This window comes from Corythoichthys intestinalis, chromosome 10 (assembly GCF_030265065.1).
Source record: "Corythoichthys intestinalis isolate RoL2023-P3 chromosome 10, ASM3026506v1, whole genome shotgun sequence".
In the NCBI taxonomy this organism is placed as follows: domain Eukaryota; kingdom Metazoa; phylum Chordata; class Actinopteri; order Syngnathiformes; family Syngnathidae; genus Corythoichthys; species Corythoichthys intestinalis.
Genome location: NC_080404.1, coordinates 54,670,605 through 54,690,283, shown reverse-complemented (window position 1 = coordinate 54,690,283; position 19,679 = coordinate 54,670,605). Strand labels below are relative to the sequence as shown.

Here is a 19,679-nt window from a genome sequence, read left to right as displayed (position 1 = left end):
AGATGTAAATAACAATCAAAATTCATGTTCTGTGCTAATTCTTCAGTTGCTGTTACAGTTTCATTAGTTGCTAGTGATTTGGTAAGACTTTATTTTGCGGTGGCGCCATAATACTGTCATTAGACAATCATAGTTATGTCATCACACTGTCATGAGCATTAATGAACGCTTATAACAAATGTCATTTAGTGTTATCTGGCAACTTATCTCACTTTTAAATGAACTTAAACGATCCAAGATGGACATGAATAGAGTTAGTGATGGAATTTGACGGATGACACTTCATGACATCTATTATATGAATTCAGAATTGCCCATGATAGTGTCATGTCATAATTATGACGGTCTTATGACAGTCTTATGACGTCAATTTCAAATAAAGTGCAACCTGGACTACAAGCCGCAGAACAGAGGACATGTTTGGCGTAAACCCAATACAGCGTTCCAGGAAAAGAACCTCATACCAACTGTGAAGCATGGAGGTTGAAGTGGGGATGCTTTGCTTCGGCAGGACCTGGCCAGCACACCATCATAGAATCCACCATGAATTCTATCGTGTATCAGAGGGTGCTTGAGGAACATCTGTGGAAAAAATGATAGCTGAAGCAAAACTGGACCCTGCAACATGACAAGGATCCAAAACATACCAGTAAATCCACCAAGGACTGTCTGAAAAGGAAGAAATGGAGCGTGGCCAAATCTTAATCCCATTGAGATGCTGTGGGGTGACTTGAAACGGACTGTACATCCAAGAAACATCTCACATCTGAAAGTATTCTGCGTTGAGGCAAACTTTCTTCAGACCGATGTCAAAGACTGGCAGATGGCTACAAAAAGCGTGTCATTGAAGTTATTTCAACCAAAGGGGGTCACACTAGCTATTAGGTGGTAGGGTGTCCAAATTTTTTCCTCAGTTAGAATATGCCTTTTTGTTGATATAGTTGGTCTAATGAGTAAAACAATGTTAGATTTTTGTTGTTTACCTGCAATTAAATCACTCTTTCCCAGAAAAAAAAACAAAAAAAAAAACAAGATCAGATATGTGAACATTTCTTAATAAAAAAAGTAAATATTTAATGGGGTGTCCTACTTTTTCACATGACTGTAAATATTTATTATTTAAAATAAAAAAGTTATGTGCAAGTTATGTGTAAGTTGTATGCGTTATAGGAATAACTGCGCCATAAGCGCACTGCATTTAAGTGATTTTAGGAGGTTTGACCCCCCCCAAATAAAAAATTGGGCTCCATGGCAACCTTAATGTCAGGGAGTTCCGGCAAGGGATTCTCACCACTTTCACCCCTCAATTTACCTCCAATTATACTTGACAGCCAGCCATTCATATGAAAGGGGTCCGCCCTCGTCGAGGCGATGTTTGGAATTACCCGAGGCTCCATTACCCGGAAGTGGTTCACAAAACTCTTTCTACATGGCTCTTTTGGGCTAATGTAGCTGAATAAACTTCTACTTACTTTACCTAGCGCTTTGTCTCCGTTAAAATCCACAATACTGAAAGCATCTTGTGGTTAGAATCGCTTTTACAAATCAGGAAAAGGAAGTCCTTCATCTACAGTATATCAAATCATTATCAATAGAATATTTTAACGGCTGCCAAAACTTGGTCGTAGCTCCAAGCTATGTTGTAGCCCTACGGCGTAAGTGACGTCATAACGAATTGGCATAATATTGTGCAGCATCTCCTGAGTCTATATTTTGGAATCTGCTACATAAATAAGAAAATCATTTATCTTTTGTCTAATGTACATCACATTATAATCAATAGATGGCTTTATATTGATGCTTCGTCGTAGCTCCCGGCTAAGGTACGTGTACGCAAAGTGCGTAGCGGCTTACCCTATGGAATAACTTTTTTTCTCGTAGTACTAGTTCGACTTTAATCTCGTGGTCCTTTTTTTTTCTCCTCCCTTGTTTGGCCCTAATCCTCCGACGTACGCTACACTGTTACGTGACTTAAAAAAAACAAAAAACGACTGGAGCCGAAATAGCCGTCGTAAAGTCGAAATCACGTAAGTCGGGTACGTAGTAACCCGGGGACTACCTGTACTTTACTCGAGTAAGAGTACAGTTACGTCAACATATGATGACTCAAGTTGCAGAAAATTCACTGGAGTAGTCAAAATCAAGTCGAAAAGTATTTGGCGAAAAGAATACTCAAGTAATTAGTAAGTGTTTATAATCATTTACTTTGAAAATGTCATCAGTAGAGCGAATAAGAGTAGCATTACTTTAAAACAAGATTACTCAATCACAAGTTAGAGTAGTCAATCCTCCCCACCCCAAAAAAACAAAAGTATTTGTTGAAAAGAATACTCAAGTACTCGGTCACCTGCGTTTATTTTTAAAACTGAAATGAAAAGCCAAACATTGTACTCGAGTAATAGCAGCGTTACATCCAAATATAATCACTCAAGTAAAAATACTTATCCATCCACAAATAGTAGTACAAGTACAAGTACTCTAAATCAATATTATCAAGAGAGAAGCCATAAGATGTACTCAAGTAAGAGTAGTGTTACTTTCAAGTATTACTCACATCAATGTAAAAGTAGTGCGCACACAAGTACTAGTCAAAAAGTATTGGGTGAAAAAAATACGCAATTACCAAGCAAGTGTTGATAATCATTTATTTTGAAAACAATATCATCAGTAGAGTAGCCCAAAATGGTACTCGAGTATGAGTAGCAGCATGATTAAATAAGATTACTCAAGTACAAGTCAAAGTCATCAATCCAAATTATTTGTGAAAAAAGAATACTCTCGTTATTTGTGTCTGATATATTTTTCGAGCTGTAACGAGAAGCCAAATATTTTACTCGAGTAAGAGTAGCATTACTTTCAAATGAAATCAAAGTACTTATAAAATCAAAAAATGATTGTAGTACAAGTATTAAAGTAGTACAAGTACATCAATGTTAACGAGAGTAGCAAAAAGTAAGAGTAGCATTACTGTACTTCCAAATATTACTCACATTAAACTAAAAGTTGAATTCACACAAGTATTGGAAGAAAAGAATACTCAAATGCTGAGTAACTGCTTCATCATTTTGACTCCAGTAAAGTCTTATGACATGACCTGGACAATAAATGAGAGTCAAATCATTTGATAAAAGAAAAGGAATGATTTAGATGACATTGAAGAGCAAAAAAATCAAGCCGTGTCAACACGATCGCTAACTATAGCTGTCGTAACACAAGGTGGAAAGGGGATTAATTTTAGAGGACTCTTATGTGCTGTCTGAAAGTAAGGATACATTTTGTTGTTACCGGACAAGTCTGGCCAATTGGAAGGCTTCTTAGTGTTCCACAATTCGGTGTTTGTAAGAGGTTCAGAGAAGGACACCACCCTTTCATTTATGTCCACTTCAACTCTGATCCTCTGCACTTTGACAGGCGGATTCCATTCTCCATCATCGCAATAGGGCTTTTTGTATACCCCATCACGAAACCAAATGAACCAACCAATCATTTCATCTGGCAAACATGGGTCCCCCCAAATAATCCCCACTTGCCATTCAATGTTGTCTACCACCTCCACATCCCACACGTGTCTTCCCGAGTCCAAAGCACCACCCAGCACACACCGCCACGTCTGGGGCCTCTCTGGATTCTTTGGACGCTCCTGCTCTACGTCTTCCCAACTCAGACTGTTCAGATCTTCAGACAGACTGATCCTTGGATTGGCCGTGTTGGGGTCCAGAATGACGGGACTGTAGGCGAGTGTCTCCTTCATCCGCTCCCACACCTTAAATTTGAGGTTGCCCACGTGTTTGGCTTCGTCCAGCAGACCTCCTGGCAGCAACTGCGGCTTTTCAGGCAGCTCCTGGATTCTGCTCATCGCAGTCTTGAACTTCTTCATGAAAGAAACATTGCCAGACGCCAGCTGCTCCTCAGTGCTTCTGATGAGATTCGAGAGAGCGGCCATTTGTCTGTCGAGAGCCGCAATCTTCTCCGTAGTCGTGTGACTCTTCATCTTCTCTTCCTCCCTGACCGCAGCCAACCTGGCCTCCTCCTCGACGTCGAGGAAGTGACGGAGCTCCTCAAAATCCTTCTTAATCTTGCGTTCGACATTCTCCCTCTGGACTTTGATGTGCTCTGCTTGTTCATTGCAGTTTTCTCGACAGTCGTTGTAATCTTTGAGTCTTTCCTTGGCCTTCTGCAGGCCTTTCTGGAGTTCCTCATAATGACCTTTCACAACTTCTTCAAGGGGCCGGAACTTGTGACCAACGTGGATTTCTGCGTCTCTGCAGATATGGCACACAAGCTCCTGGTGGTCCAAACAGAAGAGTTGAAGTTTCTCCTCATGCAAGCTGCAGATGTCTTCGGATTTGAGCGAGGCACATGAAAGGTTCTCACACATATTCCTCAGTGCCAAGTTCGGAGGCGGATCCATCGAACTAAACTCTGTCCGACAGATTGGACACGATCGTTCTCCTTTGTCCTTCCACTGCTGCAGACACGCACGGCAGAAGTTGTGACTGCACGGCAGCATGACAGGATCGTTGAAGATTTGCAGACAGGTGGGACATTGAAGATGGTCCTCCAGATGTCCAGCCATTGTTTTAGAGAAGACGGCGATTGGCTCGGCGCACAAGTTCAGAATGTCGAGCTGCGGTTGTTCTGCAAAACAAAAAGCATTCTTACATACAATTCAAAAGGATTCTTCCATGTTGTTTCATGTACTTCACTATCAGTTGACAGAACGAGGGGCACAAGGCCGATCCGTAGGGGGCCTACCATCAAAAACTTCAAAATATTTTCAAAACCACTAGTGACCTCAAACAAAAACGGACACCTCTTTTAGGCATATAAGAGTCTCCATGAGCAGCAGGATCCAAAAATTCAAAGTCGTTCCATGAAAAAATCCCGATTTATTTAAAAAAAAAATAAGTATAACAAAACTGCTATTGGCAAGCAACCAATTCAGGGTGTAACTTGCCTACTGCGCGTGGTTAGCTGGGATGAGCTCCAGCAACTTTGCGACCTTCGTGAGGAAAAGCGACATGGAAAACGGATGAATGAATGAATAAGTACAGTGATACCTCGCCTCACGAACGCTTAAGCTCACGAACTTTTCGCCTCAAGAACTTTAAATTCGCGAATTTATAGTCTCTGCTGACGAACTACTTTTCGGCGGACGAACACACCACGCGGTCGAGCAGCGCCTCGCTTCGTTCCCCTCCCTTTCTTTGAGTGCGGACGTGGTTAGACATTTTGGACCATATTGAATGTACGTACAGTATTTTTGCTATTATGGGACCGAAAAAGACCCCACCACAGGCAACTGTTAAGCCTAAGAAGACGCTAAAGAGAATTACAATTGAGCAGAAGGAGGAGATAATTGGTAAACACGAACGAGGTGTACGTATGTGTGACTTAGCATCCCAGTACCAGTATGCTAAGTCAACCATTGCTACCATCCTTAAGAACAAGGAAGCTATTAAGGGTTCGTGTGTGGCACACCGGAGGTTGAGTTACCTACAGTCCTTATGGAAGGTGGCTCTCCTTCCAAACAGTAACTCCCTCCCTCCCTCCTCCTCCCACTCCATTCCATCAACTACCATCACAAAGGTAAATAAACTTTATTATACAGTACAGTTTATTTATTTAATTTCAATACAATAGCACATTTATTATACATAAAATAAGGTATATTTTTGTGTAGTTTTAAGGCTTATTTAGTAGAAAATTATGTTTTATGGGGACCTGGGAACGAATTATTTTCATTTTAATGGTTTCTTATGGGAAATAAATGTTCGGAAGAAGAACTTTTCGCCTCACAAACTCTTTCTGGGAACCAATTAAGTTCGTGAGGCGAGGTATCACTGTATAATAAAACTTAAAGTGCCTGTGACACACACACACACACAAAAAAAACACCTTTATTTCATGTTACACACGATATTTTATGCTCCTGAATGAAATGGACTGCTTGGATGTTTGTGGAAGCGATCGGTATATGGGGTGGCGTGGCTCAGTGGTAGAGTAATTGTCTCCCGACCCAGAGGTTGTGGGTTCGATTCTCCGCCCTGATGAACACGTCTAAGTGTCCTTGAGCAAGACACTGAACCCCACATTGCTCCTGGTGCTGCGTCACCAGTAGGTGGATGGTGAGATAGTGTAAAGCGCTTTGAGCGCCTAGAAAGGTGGAAAAAAGCTATATAAGTGTAACACCATTTACCATATGGCGAATGTGATGTCTGCCAAGTAACCATCTCGCAATACAGCCATCACTATAGCATTCAGCTGATTTTGCAGATTAATTTGTTTATTTTTTGCGTCACACCAGCCCAGTACTTCTCAAATAGGGGGGCGCAGAGCGATACCAGGGGTGGGGCATGTGACCTTGGGTAACATGCTTTTTTTTTTTTTTTTTTTTGCCGTACTTGAATCAAGTATACTTGCGCATCCACTCAGTGGGTGGCAGTGGCGCTCTCATTTTCGGAGTGCGCGCAGTATTTTTGAACTAAGCAAGAGCACACAGACAAGAGATATGAGAGCTGTGCACTTTTTTCGAAAGCTGTTTTCCGGCCTTTTTTTTCGGCACAACACCGGACTCACGCAGCGACCTACTGTCTTCTAAGGTTCTCACGTGTCCGCCCGAGAAGTGCCATTTTCGGCTGGGATCGTCACGACGACCGCCCTCACCTACGGTTCTCCCTCAGCCGCCGAGACTGCGCTTTTTTCAGGCCGTTCGCCTTTTGGCTTTGACTTTTAATACAGTGGGAGATGGCGAAAGACCACTGTTTACTGTTACTGTTATTGTAAAAGGAAAACACTATTCAGATGTTTGGGACGTAACTAAAGCAAAAAAGAGCTGTGTTAAAGTCATGTTTGAAATGTATGCGTTTACAAAAAGCTCAATTTCTGTTTGTTTTAATCAGAAATTGGAAAATTGCTCAAACTAAGCTATTTTCTAATGCTGATTCCTAAAGAATGAAAAAAGATATGAACTACCGTATTGGCCCGAATATAAGACGGTGTTTTTTGCATTAAAGTAAGAATGAAAACCTGGGGGACGTCTTATAACTGCGGCCTAAAAAAAAAAAAAAAATTAAAAAAAAAAAAAAAAAAAAAAAAACTGCGGCCTAGACATATACCCATTCACGACGCTGGATGGCGCCAGTCATCAATGAATCGAATGCTGAACTTTAGTTACAGTTAGACTTCACTTTGATAATTAATGCAGTTATTGCAATTTTGTTTTATCACAATATTTTGTCCTTATTTATATTTCAAAAACCAGAAGCCATTCATTTATGAAATTGATTGCACTTTAGTTTACATATTTAAATGTTAAATGTTTAAATGACACCCCACATAACGCCTTTTATGCAACGCATCCAATGAGTTTACGGCGTCTGAAAGCACCGGGGCTTCCCTGAATTGCTCTATAAACTGAATGACTAATTGAAACCATTGAGAATAGGGCTAAACAGAGACGGACAATATGGCGGCCGGATACAGCGACACGTCATTCTGTGACTTTGGTGAGTAGGGTCTATAGACCATATTGTAGCTATTTTTTAGACCTATTCTCATTGTTTTCAATTAGTCGTGCAAGTTATAGAGCGATTCATGGAAGCCCCGGTGTTATCTGACGCTGTAAACTCATTGGATGCATTGCATGAAAGGCGTTACGTGGAAAAGCTTCAGTTTATCCATTCGCCAGATCCGTATTTGATGCCTAAATCGATGTTTTTCGACCCGCTGTCTTCGCCTGACATCTGCTAGCTACACTGATATTTACAACTATTTGTCCACACAAAATCAGCCTATTCTCACGAAAGTTTGAAAAACTTTAAGAGCTTGGAGGCTTATAAATACTTCGTTGCCGGTTGGGTGAAACAGGTCCTCGTCCACGAAAATTCGGCAGGAATCTGTCTTGTGCTTGGAAAGGTGAGTTACGAAATTTTCAATTCAAAATCTTTTGTTCTTGCTAACATCCACTGTCAAGTCTAATGTATTTCATGTCATTTGTCAATGGAGCTAGGGCTTTTAATGTTTATATGGTTTAGCGATAGCACTCTCACTACATACATTCGTGTATGTTGTCGGCGATTAGCCTAGCAATTAGGCCTGAACGATATTGGAAAAAACTATTGCTGCGATTTTTTTGGGGTTTGCGATATATTGCGATATTATATTGCGGTATTAAAAAAAATGTATATATTTTTTTTTTCAAGAAATTTTCACAAGATGACTTAAATAGCTGTTTGGAAAGACTTTAGATGACTCACCATCACCACAGTGTATAGTCATCCCTTGTTTTTCGCGGTTAATGGGGACCAGAACTCGCCGCGATAAGTGAAAAACCGTGAAGTAGCACACCCCCCCATTTTTTTTTTTGTGTGTGTGTTTTTTGTGCTCAATGTATTTATTCAGATTTAGCATTGGAAAGAGATACATATAAGACATGTTTTTTTCTCACTTTTCCCTCCAAAGTGATTTAAAAAATGTACATAAATAAATGGTTTTTAAGCACTTAAAAAGTCATAATTATGATGTTTTAAACATAACTGTCCAACCAAATCATTTTTGAACAAGAATAAAGTACTGTAGCAGATAAATGTTTGGCTTAATTAAATGCTTCTGTTTATCTACTTTAGCTGTGACCGTTGAAGTGACATGTAGAAATTTCAAACTCCTCATGATCACTTGTGGCATTTGAATGTCTCCAACGTCCCCACAGTACACACATTCATTCCAGCGCGGCTTCCTTTCAACTGTTTAACAAGTTAAACGATGATTGACAGATGCCCGTGCAAAGTGTGCTTCTTTGGCCAGATCAAAGCCATCGTTGTGCAGCAGTGGCTGAGAGGATCAAAAGGCTGGGAGAGGGAGGGTAGGAGGCTGTGCGCAGACCAGAAAGTGAGGCTTATGTGGATCAAAAAAAAGGAAAACTATCGCACGTGTTTGCGATGGGACTATCGCGCACACGCACATCGCGATGGCGATGTTTAAACGATATATCGTTCAGGCTTACTAGCAATGATCTTAATTGTGGTTGTCAGCCCAAAACCCTCTAAATATATATTAAATGCATCTTACCAGATATAAAATGACTACTACATAATCTGTGGTAGTCGTTTGGAGCCCAGTTTTCTCGTCAAATTGCAGCAGCCCATCTCGCTCTCCTCTCCAGGTCTCTCGGAATCCGGTAGAACTTCAAGTCTCTCCGTCTATCTTCTATGTTTTTGCAACCGACCGCCACACACGACTTCACCATTTTGATTATTAATGTTGACGAGCAGTAAAACACGCCATAATAGGAGGAATTTACAAAGCACTAATGCATTTACATGACGAGTATACGGACAACATGGCGCGGGGGCGTGGCTGTGACGTCACGTGAGTAGGGTTTATAGCTAATATAGACCCTACCCACGTGACGTCACAACTCCGCCCTCCTGACTGGTGCCGCCCAATTGTCCGTCAACACATCGTGTTTACCTGTTACGGCTACGTACATTCCTCCTATTTACGGCGTGTTTTTCTGCTCGTGAACATTAATAATCAAAATGGTGAAGGCGTGTGTGGCGGTCGGTCGCAATAACAAAGAAGATAGACGGAGAGACTTGAAGTTCTACTGGATTCCGAGAGACCCGGAGAGGAGAGAGCGAGATGGGCTGCTGCAATTCGACGAGAAAACTGGGCTCCAAACGATTACCACAGATTATGTAGTAGTCATTTTATATCTGGTAAGACCACAGATTATGTAGTAGTCATTTTATATCTGGTAAGATGCATTTAATATATATTTAGAGGGCTTTGGGCTGACAACCACAATTAAGATCATTGCTAGGCTAATCGCCGACAACATACACGTATGTATGTAGTGAGAGTGCTATCGCTAAACCATATAAACATTAAAAGCCCTAGCTCCATTGACAAATGACATGAAATACATTAGACTTGACAGTGGATGTTAGCAATAACAAAAGATTTAGAATTGAAAATTTCATAACTCACCTTTCCAAGCACAAGATAGATTCCTGCCGAATTTTCGTGGACGAGGACCTGTTTCACCCAACCGGCAACGAAGTATTTATAAGCCTCCAAGCTCTTAAAGTTTTTCAAACTTTCGTGAGAATAGGCAGATTTTGTGTGGACAAGATAGTTGTAAATATCAGCGTAGCTAGCAGATGTCAGGCAAATACGGCGGAGACAGCGGGTCGAAAAACATCGATTTAGGCATCAAATATGGATCTGGCGAATGGATAAACTGAAGCTTTTCCACATAACGCCTTTTATGCAACGCATCAAGTGAGTTTACGGCATCCGAAAGCACCGGGTCTTCCATGAAATGCATTATAAATTGCTCGATCAATTGAGACCATTGATAATACAGACACAAAATGACGGACAAGGGGGCGGAACAATACAGCGATCACGTGATTTTGTGACGTCGGTGGGTAGGGTCTATACAGCATGTGTTGCCTTCATTATAAAAGGCTTTTAATTTTTGTGGCTCCTTTTTCAGCTCCTATTAGGCTCGAGCGTATAACGTGGCACTCGCGAGGTTTCCGCCGCTATCGCCATTGCGGAAGATAAACTGAGGCATTTCAACACAGGTCGCTCTTTAAAAATGGTTGGAAATTATTGTGCGGTAAAGAATTGTAACAACCGATCGAATAGAAAGGAGAATGTACAGCTCGACGGAACACCATTGAGTTTCTTCCGGATCCCTACATGGAGAAAAGGCGAGGAAAAGCTCATATCTGAACTTACCAAACGTCGAAGAATGGCATGGGTGGCCTCGATCAGAAGGAAGGGCATAACGTTTGATTCTCCAATTACACACTGAGTTTGCTCTATGCACTTCCACTCCGGTAAGTTAATTTCGTTTGTTTACGCAAATTTCAGTAACTTTACGCCCTAAGTCGGCCTGTTGTTAGCTATTGCTACAGCTAAACAACTAGCATGCATACATGTGCATTGTCTTCATAAGACATAATTCATGTCAGTGCTAAATGAAAAAGCTGTAATATTTTGACGTGAGAGAGTGGCAAAGAATTTGTACACAAGCTTCATTTTATGCAGCAAAAGATTTGTACATCCGTGGTCACAGACTAATGTAAACACACATTGCCTACCTTTGCTAGAAAGATGTGTTGCCGTTTGCTATGGTCATAAAGTGAAGATCCTGCACCCATCCGCAGCAAAACTGTTCGTAGCTTTGTAGCGATTTGTAGTTTCGGAATTGCTGATGAGTGTAGTAACATATACCAAACACTAAATACAGCATGATGTCCATTTCGCGTAGTGGTGGAAGCTTGTCGACATCTTTATTCCATTTGTGTTCGGCTTGCTCGTGAGGGTCAACATTGTTCACATCCTTAAAGTGCTTGTGACACGAAAAAGCATGTTTATTTCATAATACACGCGGTATTTTATGCTCCTGAATGATATGGACCGCTTGGATGTGTGTGGAAGCGATCGCTATATTTATTTAGTTTTTTGAATCCCGCGCCAGGAAAATGAGTGACTTCCGGCTTCGGTCTTGCATTAAGGAGGAGGGCGCTGTGACGTGTACGGTAGAAGACGTCCTCTTCACGCTACAGTGTACTGTTGTGTATGAGGACGAAGGATTCAGCTGATTTTGCGGATTAATACGTTTATTTTTCGCATCACGCCAGCCAAACGGCTGCAGAAAAATCATTCTGTATGAGGGAGAGGCGTATGCGCCTTTTTGGAGTTTCAAAAGGTTCCCATTCACCGTGGATATTTACTGATGGACCATTGGACTTACGAGGACGTGAGTAAACATCTTGTTTTGTATTATGTCAAATACGAATACAGCGATTACAAAGTAAACACTACAAACTTCCTTTAAATGAAGGACTACTTACGTTTGATCATTGATAGGCATGTAAAAAGCTCTCCTAATGCATTAGCAGTAGCACGTTAGCTGCGTTAGCTCCAGCCACCCTCCTCCGGGGAACGAACTGTAAATTGCGGATTAATACGTTTATTTTTTGCATCACGCCAGCCAAACGGCTGCAGAAAAATCATTCTGTATGAGGGAGAGGCGTATGCGCCTTTTTGGATTTTCAAAAGGTTCCCATTCACCGTGGATATTTACTGTGGGACCATTGGACTTAGGAGGAAGTGAGTAAACATCTTGTTTTGTATTATGTCAAATACGAATACAGCGATTACAAAGTAAACACTACAAGCTTCCTTTAAATGAAGGACTACTTACGTTTGATCATTGATAGGCATGTAAAAAGCTGTCCTAATGGTCATTAGCAGCCCGTTAGCTGCACAACAACTCCAGCCACCCTCCTCCGGGGAACGAACTGTAAATTGCTCTCCGCCGGGCGGTTTGCCGATCCGCGACGACAATAGACAACCGGGTCGTCATGTCAAATAATCCAGGATAGTTATGTGTGATTTTCCGCTTTGAAGACTTTGAAACATCACTCGGTTCGGGTTAGCATGTCGGCTAGCTGTCACGCCTTCTGGTTTGTTTACATTCTCTGAAGCCGGGGAAGGGAAATGACATATGTCCGATTTAGGTGTCATAAAATATAGTTCGGGAGGTGCGACAGTAAAGGTGAAGTCGACAGTTTTGACCATTATGGAGTAATTTTGCCATGTCGTCCTGAATAAATGCATTTTTATTATTTCATATTCCATTCAGCACAAGACTGTTATTTGTCATGACCATGCCATTTATTTAGCAATTGGGGAAAATACTTTGATAAAAAGAATATCCTGTAAAAATATTGAAGAGACAGAAACAATGACATTTTGCCGCTCTCTTCGTCGCGTTTTCCTCATTGTGAATAGCTCCCCCTCGACAGGCTGACTGGTCCTTCTCAAGCCATTTATATTGCTATTGGGGAAAAATACTTGGATAAAAAGAATATCCTGTAAAAATATTGGAGTAGAGAGACTGAAACAATGACATTTGGCGGCTTTCTTCGTCGCGTTTTCCTCGTTCTGAATAATTCCCCCTCAATGGGCTGAATAGTAAAACCGATGAGCCCAGTCTACCGCTGACGTCATCCACCTGTTGGGGACGCTAAAGCCCTATAATGATAGGCGTGGCTAACCGGCAGTTTAAAAGACTAATGTCTCGTCATCTGCGCTTTGCTAAATTGTTGTATATAGTCGATTCGTCTCAAAATATGATTCTAATTCACATAATAATGCCATTTAAGACTTTTTTTCTGGTGTCATATGCTCTTTAAAATTGCTCACATATCTGTCCTTCGCCGTGGTAACAAGTTTGTCTCTGTATCGAACTGGCAAGTATTCCTTACTTTTTTCCATCTTTGGTTGCCGCTAAGTTTAAATGTCCCGTGATGCTTCCGCAATGGTTGCGTTGTCGCAAATCTCGCATGATCCCGTGCTGCTGTGACGTAAACGCTCGAGCCTAATATGGCTCTTTCAACATTTTGGGTTGCCGACCCCGGCACTAAAATAAATGAAACGTCAGCCGTCCAAAGAGCAAGAGTGGGCCAGATGAAGATATTTTCGAGAATGAAACGAAAACTATAGTAACCCGGGGTTTTCCGTGGTCTGTCTGAGCCAAATGAAAACTGGGAGTGAGTTTACTGATTTTTTATGGAGCTTTAAAGACTCCAAGTGATATTTTGCTGTTCTGTGCATGCAGCGGTTTCAAAGTAAACAGGACAAACTTCCTTTCAAAAAGATATTTACTTACTGTTACCAATTCTGCCCTTCTTGGTAATTGGCGGTGTTTTCAACTCCTCGCCGTAGTAAGGAGTGGCTCGTTGTCGTCGGTTCGTCCAATTTCTCCCTCAGGAAGGCGGCAGCGGCGTGCACAAAAACACCGAGAGGCGTCGGATTGCTTTTTGTGGTTATTTTTATTAACAAAAACAAAACATGTGGGGGACACAGCCACTTGACTCTACGTTACCCGAGCACTTTCTCTACTCTCTCACTCCCTCCCTCTCTCTCGCTCGCCCACTTTCTTCCTCTCTGCACACATGACTGCCAGTCAGAATGAAAGTGAAAGCAACACCCCCACTCTGGATGATGGTTAACCCTTATATAAATATAACCAAAGCACAAACCGGCAAAAGGCAGCAAAAAATGGACAAAATATGATCTCAAGGCACACACGGCACACATTAATGCACTTAGAACAATACTTCCCAATTTTTTTCCCACAAATGAACAGTGCAAATGGCACTCTGGAACTCTTCCACTGAGGATTAAAAAAAAGCTCCAAAGGCTGCCAAAATTCACTCTACTCAATTTACACTGCCTTTTATCTCTCTCTATAGGTAAAACGGCGCCATTACAGATGGAGTGTGACAATGCATGAGTGGGTCTTGCAGCGCATGCATTAACTGCGTTAAATATTTTCACGTGATACATAAAAAAAAAAAAAAAAAAAAAAAACCTACCGTTATTGGGATAAATCTGATAACCCTACCTTAAACCTAAACTAAAGATTCTGGATGAGTGTAACATATTATGTCTGTAACGTTAAATACAATTAGAAAACGATTTAATTAAAAAAAATAAAAATTTAAAAAAAGGCATGGCCGATATTTTTTTGCCGATTCCAATACTTTGAAAATGACATGATCGACACATCTCTATTTCTAATCATTTATTTTGAAAATTTTATCAGTAGAGCGAGTAAGAGTACCATTACTTTAAAACAAGATTAGTCAATCCAAAAAAAAAAAAATGTTGACAAGAATACTCAAGTGCTCGGTCACCTGCGTTTGATTTATTTTTAAAACTGAAATGAGAAGCCAAACATTGTTATCGAGTAAGAGCAGCGTTACTTCCAAATATGATCACTCAAGTGAAAGTACTTATCCATCCACAAAAAGTAGTACAAGTAATAAAGTAGAAGTACAAGTACTGTAAATCACTGTTATCAAGAAAGAAGCCATAAGATGTACTCAAGTAAGAGTAGCATTACTGTTGAACAAGATTACTCAAGTACAAGTCATGTACAAAACCTATTCGTTGAAAAGAATACTCAAGTATTTAGTTATTTGTGTCTGATATACTGTATTTTTCCAACTGTAACGAGAAGCCAAAAATTGTACTCAAGAAAGCATTAGTGAGCACAACTTTCGAATAAAAACACTCAAAGTACTTTTAAAATAATAATAATATAAAAAGAGTGTTGTACAAGTATTAAAGTAGTACAAATAAACCAATTTTAACAAGAGTGGCCAAAATTTCTACTCAAGTAAGAGTAGAATTCCGCCCAAATAATATTACTCATATGAAACTAAAAGCTATCTTCACACAAGTCAGAAAGTATTGGAAGAAAAAAAATACTGAGTAACTGCTGAATTATTTTTTTACTTAACTAGCTCCACTAAAGTCTTATCACCTGACCTGGCCAATAAGTGCGAGTCAGATCATGTGGAAAAAGAAAAGGAATGATTCAGATGACATTAGAGGCAAAAGAATCAAGCTGTGTCAAATTGACTGCAAACTGAAGGCAGTCGTAACACCAGGTGGAATGGGGATTATTTTTTTTAGAGGACTTTTATGTCCTAAAGTAAGGATACATTTTGGAGTTACTGGACAAGTCTGGCCAATTGGAAGACTTCTTCTTAGATTTCCACAATTCGGTGTTTCTAAGAGGTTCAGAGAAGGACAATAACCTCTCATTCATGTTTACTTCAACTCGGATCCTATATACCCTACCCACCGACGTCACAAAACCACGTGCTCGCTGTATGGTTCCGCCCACTTGTCTGTCATTTTGTCTCTGTATTAGCATTGGTTTCAATTGATCGAGGAATTTAAAATGCATTTCATGGAAGACCCGGTGCTTTCTGATGCCGTAAACTCACTGGATGTGTTGCATAAAAGGCGTTATGAGGAAAAGCTTCGTTCTATACAGTCGCCAGATCCATATTTGATGCCTAAATCGATGTTTTTCGACCCGCTGGCTTCGCCTGACATCTGATATCCTGATATTTACAACTATCTTGTCCACACAAAATCAGCCTATTCTCACGAAAGTTTGAAAAACTTTAAGAGCTTGGAGGCTTATAAATGCTACGTTGCTGGTTGGGTGAAACAGGTCCTCGTACACGAAAATTCGGCAGGAATCTTGTGCTCGGAAGGTGAGTTACGAAATTTTCCATTCAAAATCTTTTGTTCTTGCTAACATCCACTGTCAAGTCTAATGTATATCATGTCATTTGTCAATGGAGCTAGGGCTTTTAATGTTTATATGGTTTAGCGATAGCACTCTCACTATATACATACGTGTATGTTGTCGGCGATTAGCCTAGCAATGATCTTAATTGTGGTTGTCAGCCCAAAACCCTCTAAATATATATTAAATGCATCTTACCAGATATAAAATGACTACTACATAATCTGTGGTAATCGTTTGGAACCCAGTTTTCTCGTCGAATTGCAGCAGCCCATCTCGCTCTCTCCTCTCCGTGTCTCTCGGAATCCGGTAGAACTTCAAGTCTCTCTGTCTATCTTCTCTGTTATTGCAACCGACAGCCACACACGCCTTCACCATTTTGATTATTAATGTTAACGAGCAGAAAAACACGCCGTAAATAGGAGGAATGTACGTAGCCGTAACAGGTCAACACGATGTGTTGACGGACAAGTGGGCGGCACCAGTCAGGAGAGCGGAGTTGTGACGTCACGTGGGTAGGGTCTATATACTCTGACAGGTGGATTCCACTCTCCATATTCGCAACTGGGAATTTTGTATTTCCCATCACAAAATCCAATGAACCAAGCTCTCATTTTCTCTTGCAAACAAGGGTTCCCCCACACGATTCCCACTTTCCAGTCATTGTTGTCTCCCACCGCAACGTCCCACACGTGTCTTCTCGAGTCCAAAACAGCACCCAGCATATTGTTCCACTTAAACCTCTCTGCCTCTGGAGATAAGGACATGTCAAAGTCTGTCCATCGCGTCTTCCTCCCCCTCCAGAAGTTCTTTTCAAAGTTGTTCACCATTTAGAAAACAAACATTTGACTTTGAAAGTGTTTGTATTGTCATGTATTATCATATTGTGATTCTCAAAACAATGTCTGGCAAATTTTTACTCAAATAAGAGTACTTTTACTTCAAGTCAATATGACTCAAGTCAAAGTGGTCATCTGAAAAATTCACTTGAATGTAAGTCAAAAGGTATTGGATGAAAAGAATACTCATGCAATTTCAGATTAATTTTTTTAACCACAACTTCATCTATATGAATTTTTATTTTTTAATGCTACTGTATGAGCTAATACATGACCATATTTGGTCAGCCGTCCAATGAGCAAGAGTGCCCTCTAGTGGCACAGATGAACATACCTTCAAGAATGAAAGGAAATCGAGCATAGTCATGTGAAAAAACTAGGACACCTTATGGAAGCCTTTGTGTTTTCTAACATATTTGATCATATGGATATTTAATGTCAATTTCAACAATCTTGAGAGATTCAAGTAATAGAACTAAAGAGTTAAAACTGAGAAAAAGTTGTTGTTGTTTTGTTAAACTCTCTGTAAAATGTCATTTTAAATAAAGTAATTTCTGTTAAGGAATAAATTAGGACACCCCCACATTCAATCCCACTTAAAATGGCTAAAATCATACACAGGTGTATCACATCAGGTGCACAGGATTAGAACATCATTACCCAGTGTTTTTATGGACGCTTGCCTTATTTAAACCTCACATTTACTTTGGTGTGCCCCTGACTGTTGAAGTGAGAGAAAACACCACGGTGAGGCCTTCAGAAAGAAGATTGTAGAGACTTATGAGTCTGGTAAAGGCTTTCAAAAGATCTCGAAAGAATATAAAATCAGCCATTCCACTGTCCGGAAAGTGGAGGACATTCAAAACAACTGCCAACATGCCCAGGTCTGGCCGTCCAAGCAAGTTCACCCCGAGAGCAGATCGCAAGATGCTAAAAGAAGTCTCCAAAAAGCCTAAAATGTCATCATGGGAACTACAGCAGGCTCTTGCTACTGTTGATGTGAAAGTGCATGCCTCTACAATCAGAAAGAGACTTTACAAGTTTAACCTTCATGGGAGGAAACCTTTGTTCTTCAAAAAGAACATGAAGGCCAGACTGAAGTTTGCTGGAGTGAATGTAGACAAAGACCAGGACTTCTGGAATAATGTTCTTTGCACAGATGAATCTAAAATTGAATTCCAGTAATTTTCGCACTATCAGACGCACCTGTCTATTTGCCGCCACCCACCAAATTTGACACAAAATTGGCATTTGTTCATAGGTAAGCCACACTGGACTATAAGCTGCAGCAGTCCTCATATATTATTAATATATTAACCGGTTACACTTTATTCTATAGCGGCATCATACGACTGTCATAAGAGCAAATGAACCACCACGAAGCCTTGAACCAATTGGCTGCAAAGCTTCATTGCTTCAAGAAGCTTTACATGGCAATCACTGCTCCCTTGGGGAAACTGTCAACCTCTGCTGCCACCTGCTGTCAACACTGTTGTCGTCCAACATGCCTTTTAGCATGCATTGCAGCGCTACATATGGTAATAACAATCAAAATTCATGTTCTGTGCTAATTAGTTCTTCAGTTACTGTTCCAGTTGTTTCATTAAATGCTAGTTATGTTATTGGGTAACACTTTATTTGACAGTTGCGGCAAAAGACTGTCACTAGACAACTATAATTATGACATAAGACTATCATGAGCATTAATCCATGCTAATAACAGATGCCATTTAGAGTTACCCGGAAAATTGTCTCACTTTTAAATGAATGTAAAAGATCCAAGATGGACATGAATGGAGTTAGTGACGGAATTTGCCGGATGACACTTAATCACATCTCTCATATGAATTCAGTATTGCCAATGATAGCGTCATGTCATAATTATGACTGTCTTATAACAGTCTTATGACGCCACTTTCTAATAAAGTGTTACTTGTTAACCCAAATAAATCAACAAAAAGTGGCACTGGAATATAAGCCGCAGGATTCAAAATGAAGAAAAAAGGTAGCGGCTTATAGTCCAAAAATGATGTTGTTTGGACACCAGAACAGAGGACTTGTTTGGCGTAAACCCAATACCGCATTCCAGGAAAAGAACCTCATAACAAGTGTAAAGCATGGAAGTAGAAGTGGGGATGCTTCGCTTCGGCAGCACCTGGCCAGCACACCATCATAGAATCCACCATTAATTCTATCGTGTTTCAGAGGGGGCTTGAGGAACATCTGTGAAAAAAATGAAAGCTGAAGCGAAACTGGACCCTGCAACATGACAGTGACCCAAAACATACCAGTAAATCCACCAAGGACTGGCTGAAAAGGAAGAAATGGAGAGTGGCCAGATCTTAATCCCATTGAGATGCTGTGGGGTGACTTGAAACGGGCTGTACATGCAAGAAACAACTCACAGCTGAAAGTATTCTGCGTTGAGGCAAACTTTCTTCAGACTGATGTCAAAGACTGGCAGATGGCTACAAAAATCGTCTCACTGAAGTTATTTCAACCAAAGGGGGTCACACTAGCTTTTACGTGGTAGGGTGTCCTAACTTTTTCCTCAGGTAGAATATGCCTTTTTGTTGACATATTTGGTCTAATGATTAAAACAATGTTTAATTTTTGTTGTTTACCTGCAATTAAATCACTCTTTCCCAGAAATTAAAAAATAAATAAATAAAGATCAGATATCTGAACATTTCTTGATAAAGTGA

At 40.5% G+C, this 19,679-nt stretch overlaps 1 protein-coding gene across 4 annotated transcripts; it reads right to left on the bottom strand.

Annotated features, from left to right (window-relative positions):
• Nucleotides 1–2,336: 2,336 nt before the first annotated feature.
• Nucleotides 2,337–14,145, bottom strand: LOC130923468 (E3 ubiquitin-protein ligase TRIM35-like). Of its 4 annotated transcripts, none has more exons than XM_057849203.1 (2): nt 12,224–13,076; nt 2,337–4,638 (listed from the first exon to the last, which is right to left on the bottom strand). In XM_057849203.1, the coding sequence occupies exons 1-2, from the start codon at nt 12,231–12,233 to the stop codon at nt 3,170–3,172; spliced, it is 1,479 nt and encodes a 492-aa protein (XP_057705186.1). In that variant the 5' UTR covers nt 12,234–13,076; the 3' UTR covers nt 2,337–3,169. The 4 variants fall into 4 exon arrangements, with proteins under 4 accessions (XP_057705186.1, XP_057705189.1, XP_057705190.1 ...); XM_057849206.1 differs by lacking the exon at nt 12,224–13,076 and adding an exon at nt 13,700–14,145 and having other exon boundaries at nt 2,338–4,638; XM_057849207.1 differs by lacking the exon at nt 12,224–13,076 and adding an exon at nt 11,115–11,787 and having other exon boundaries at nt 2,338–4,638.
• Between the last annotated feature and the right edge of the window lie 5,534 nt (nt 14,146–19,679).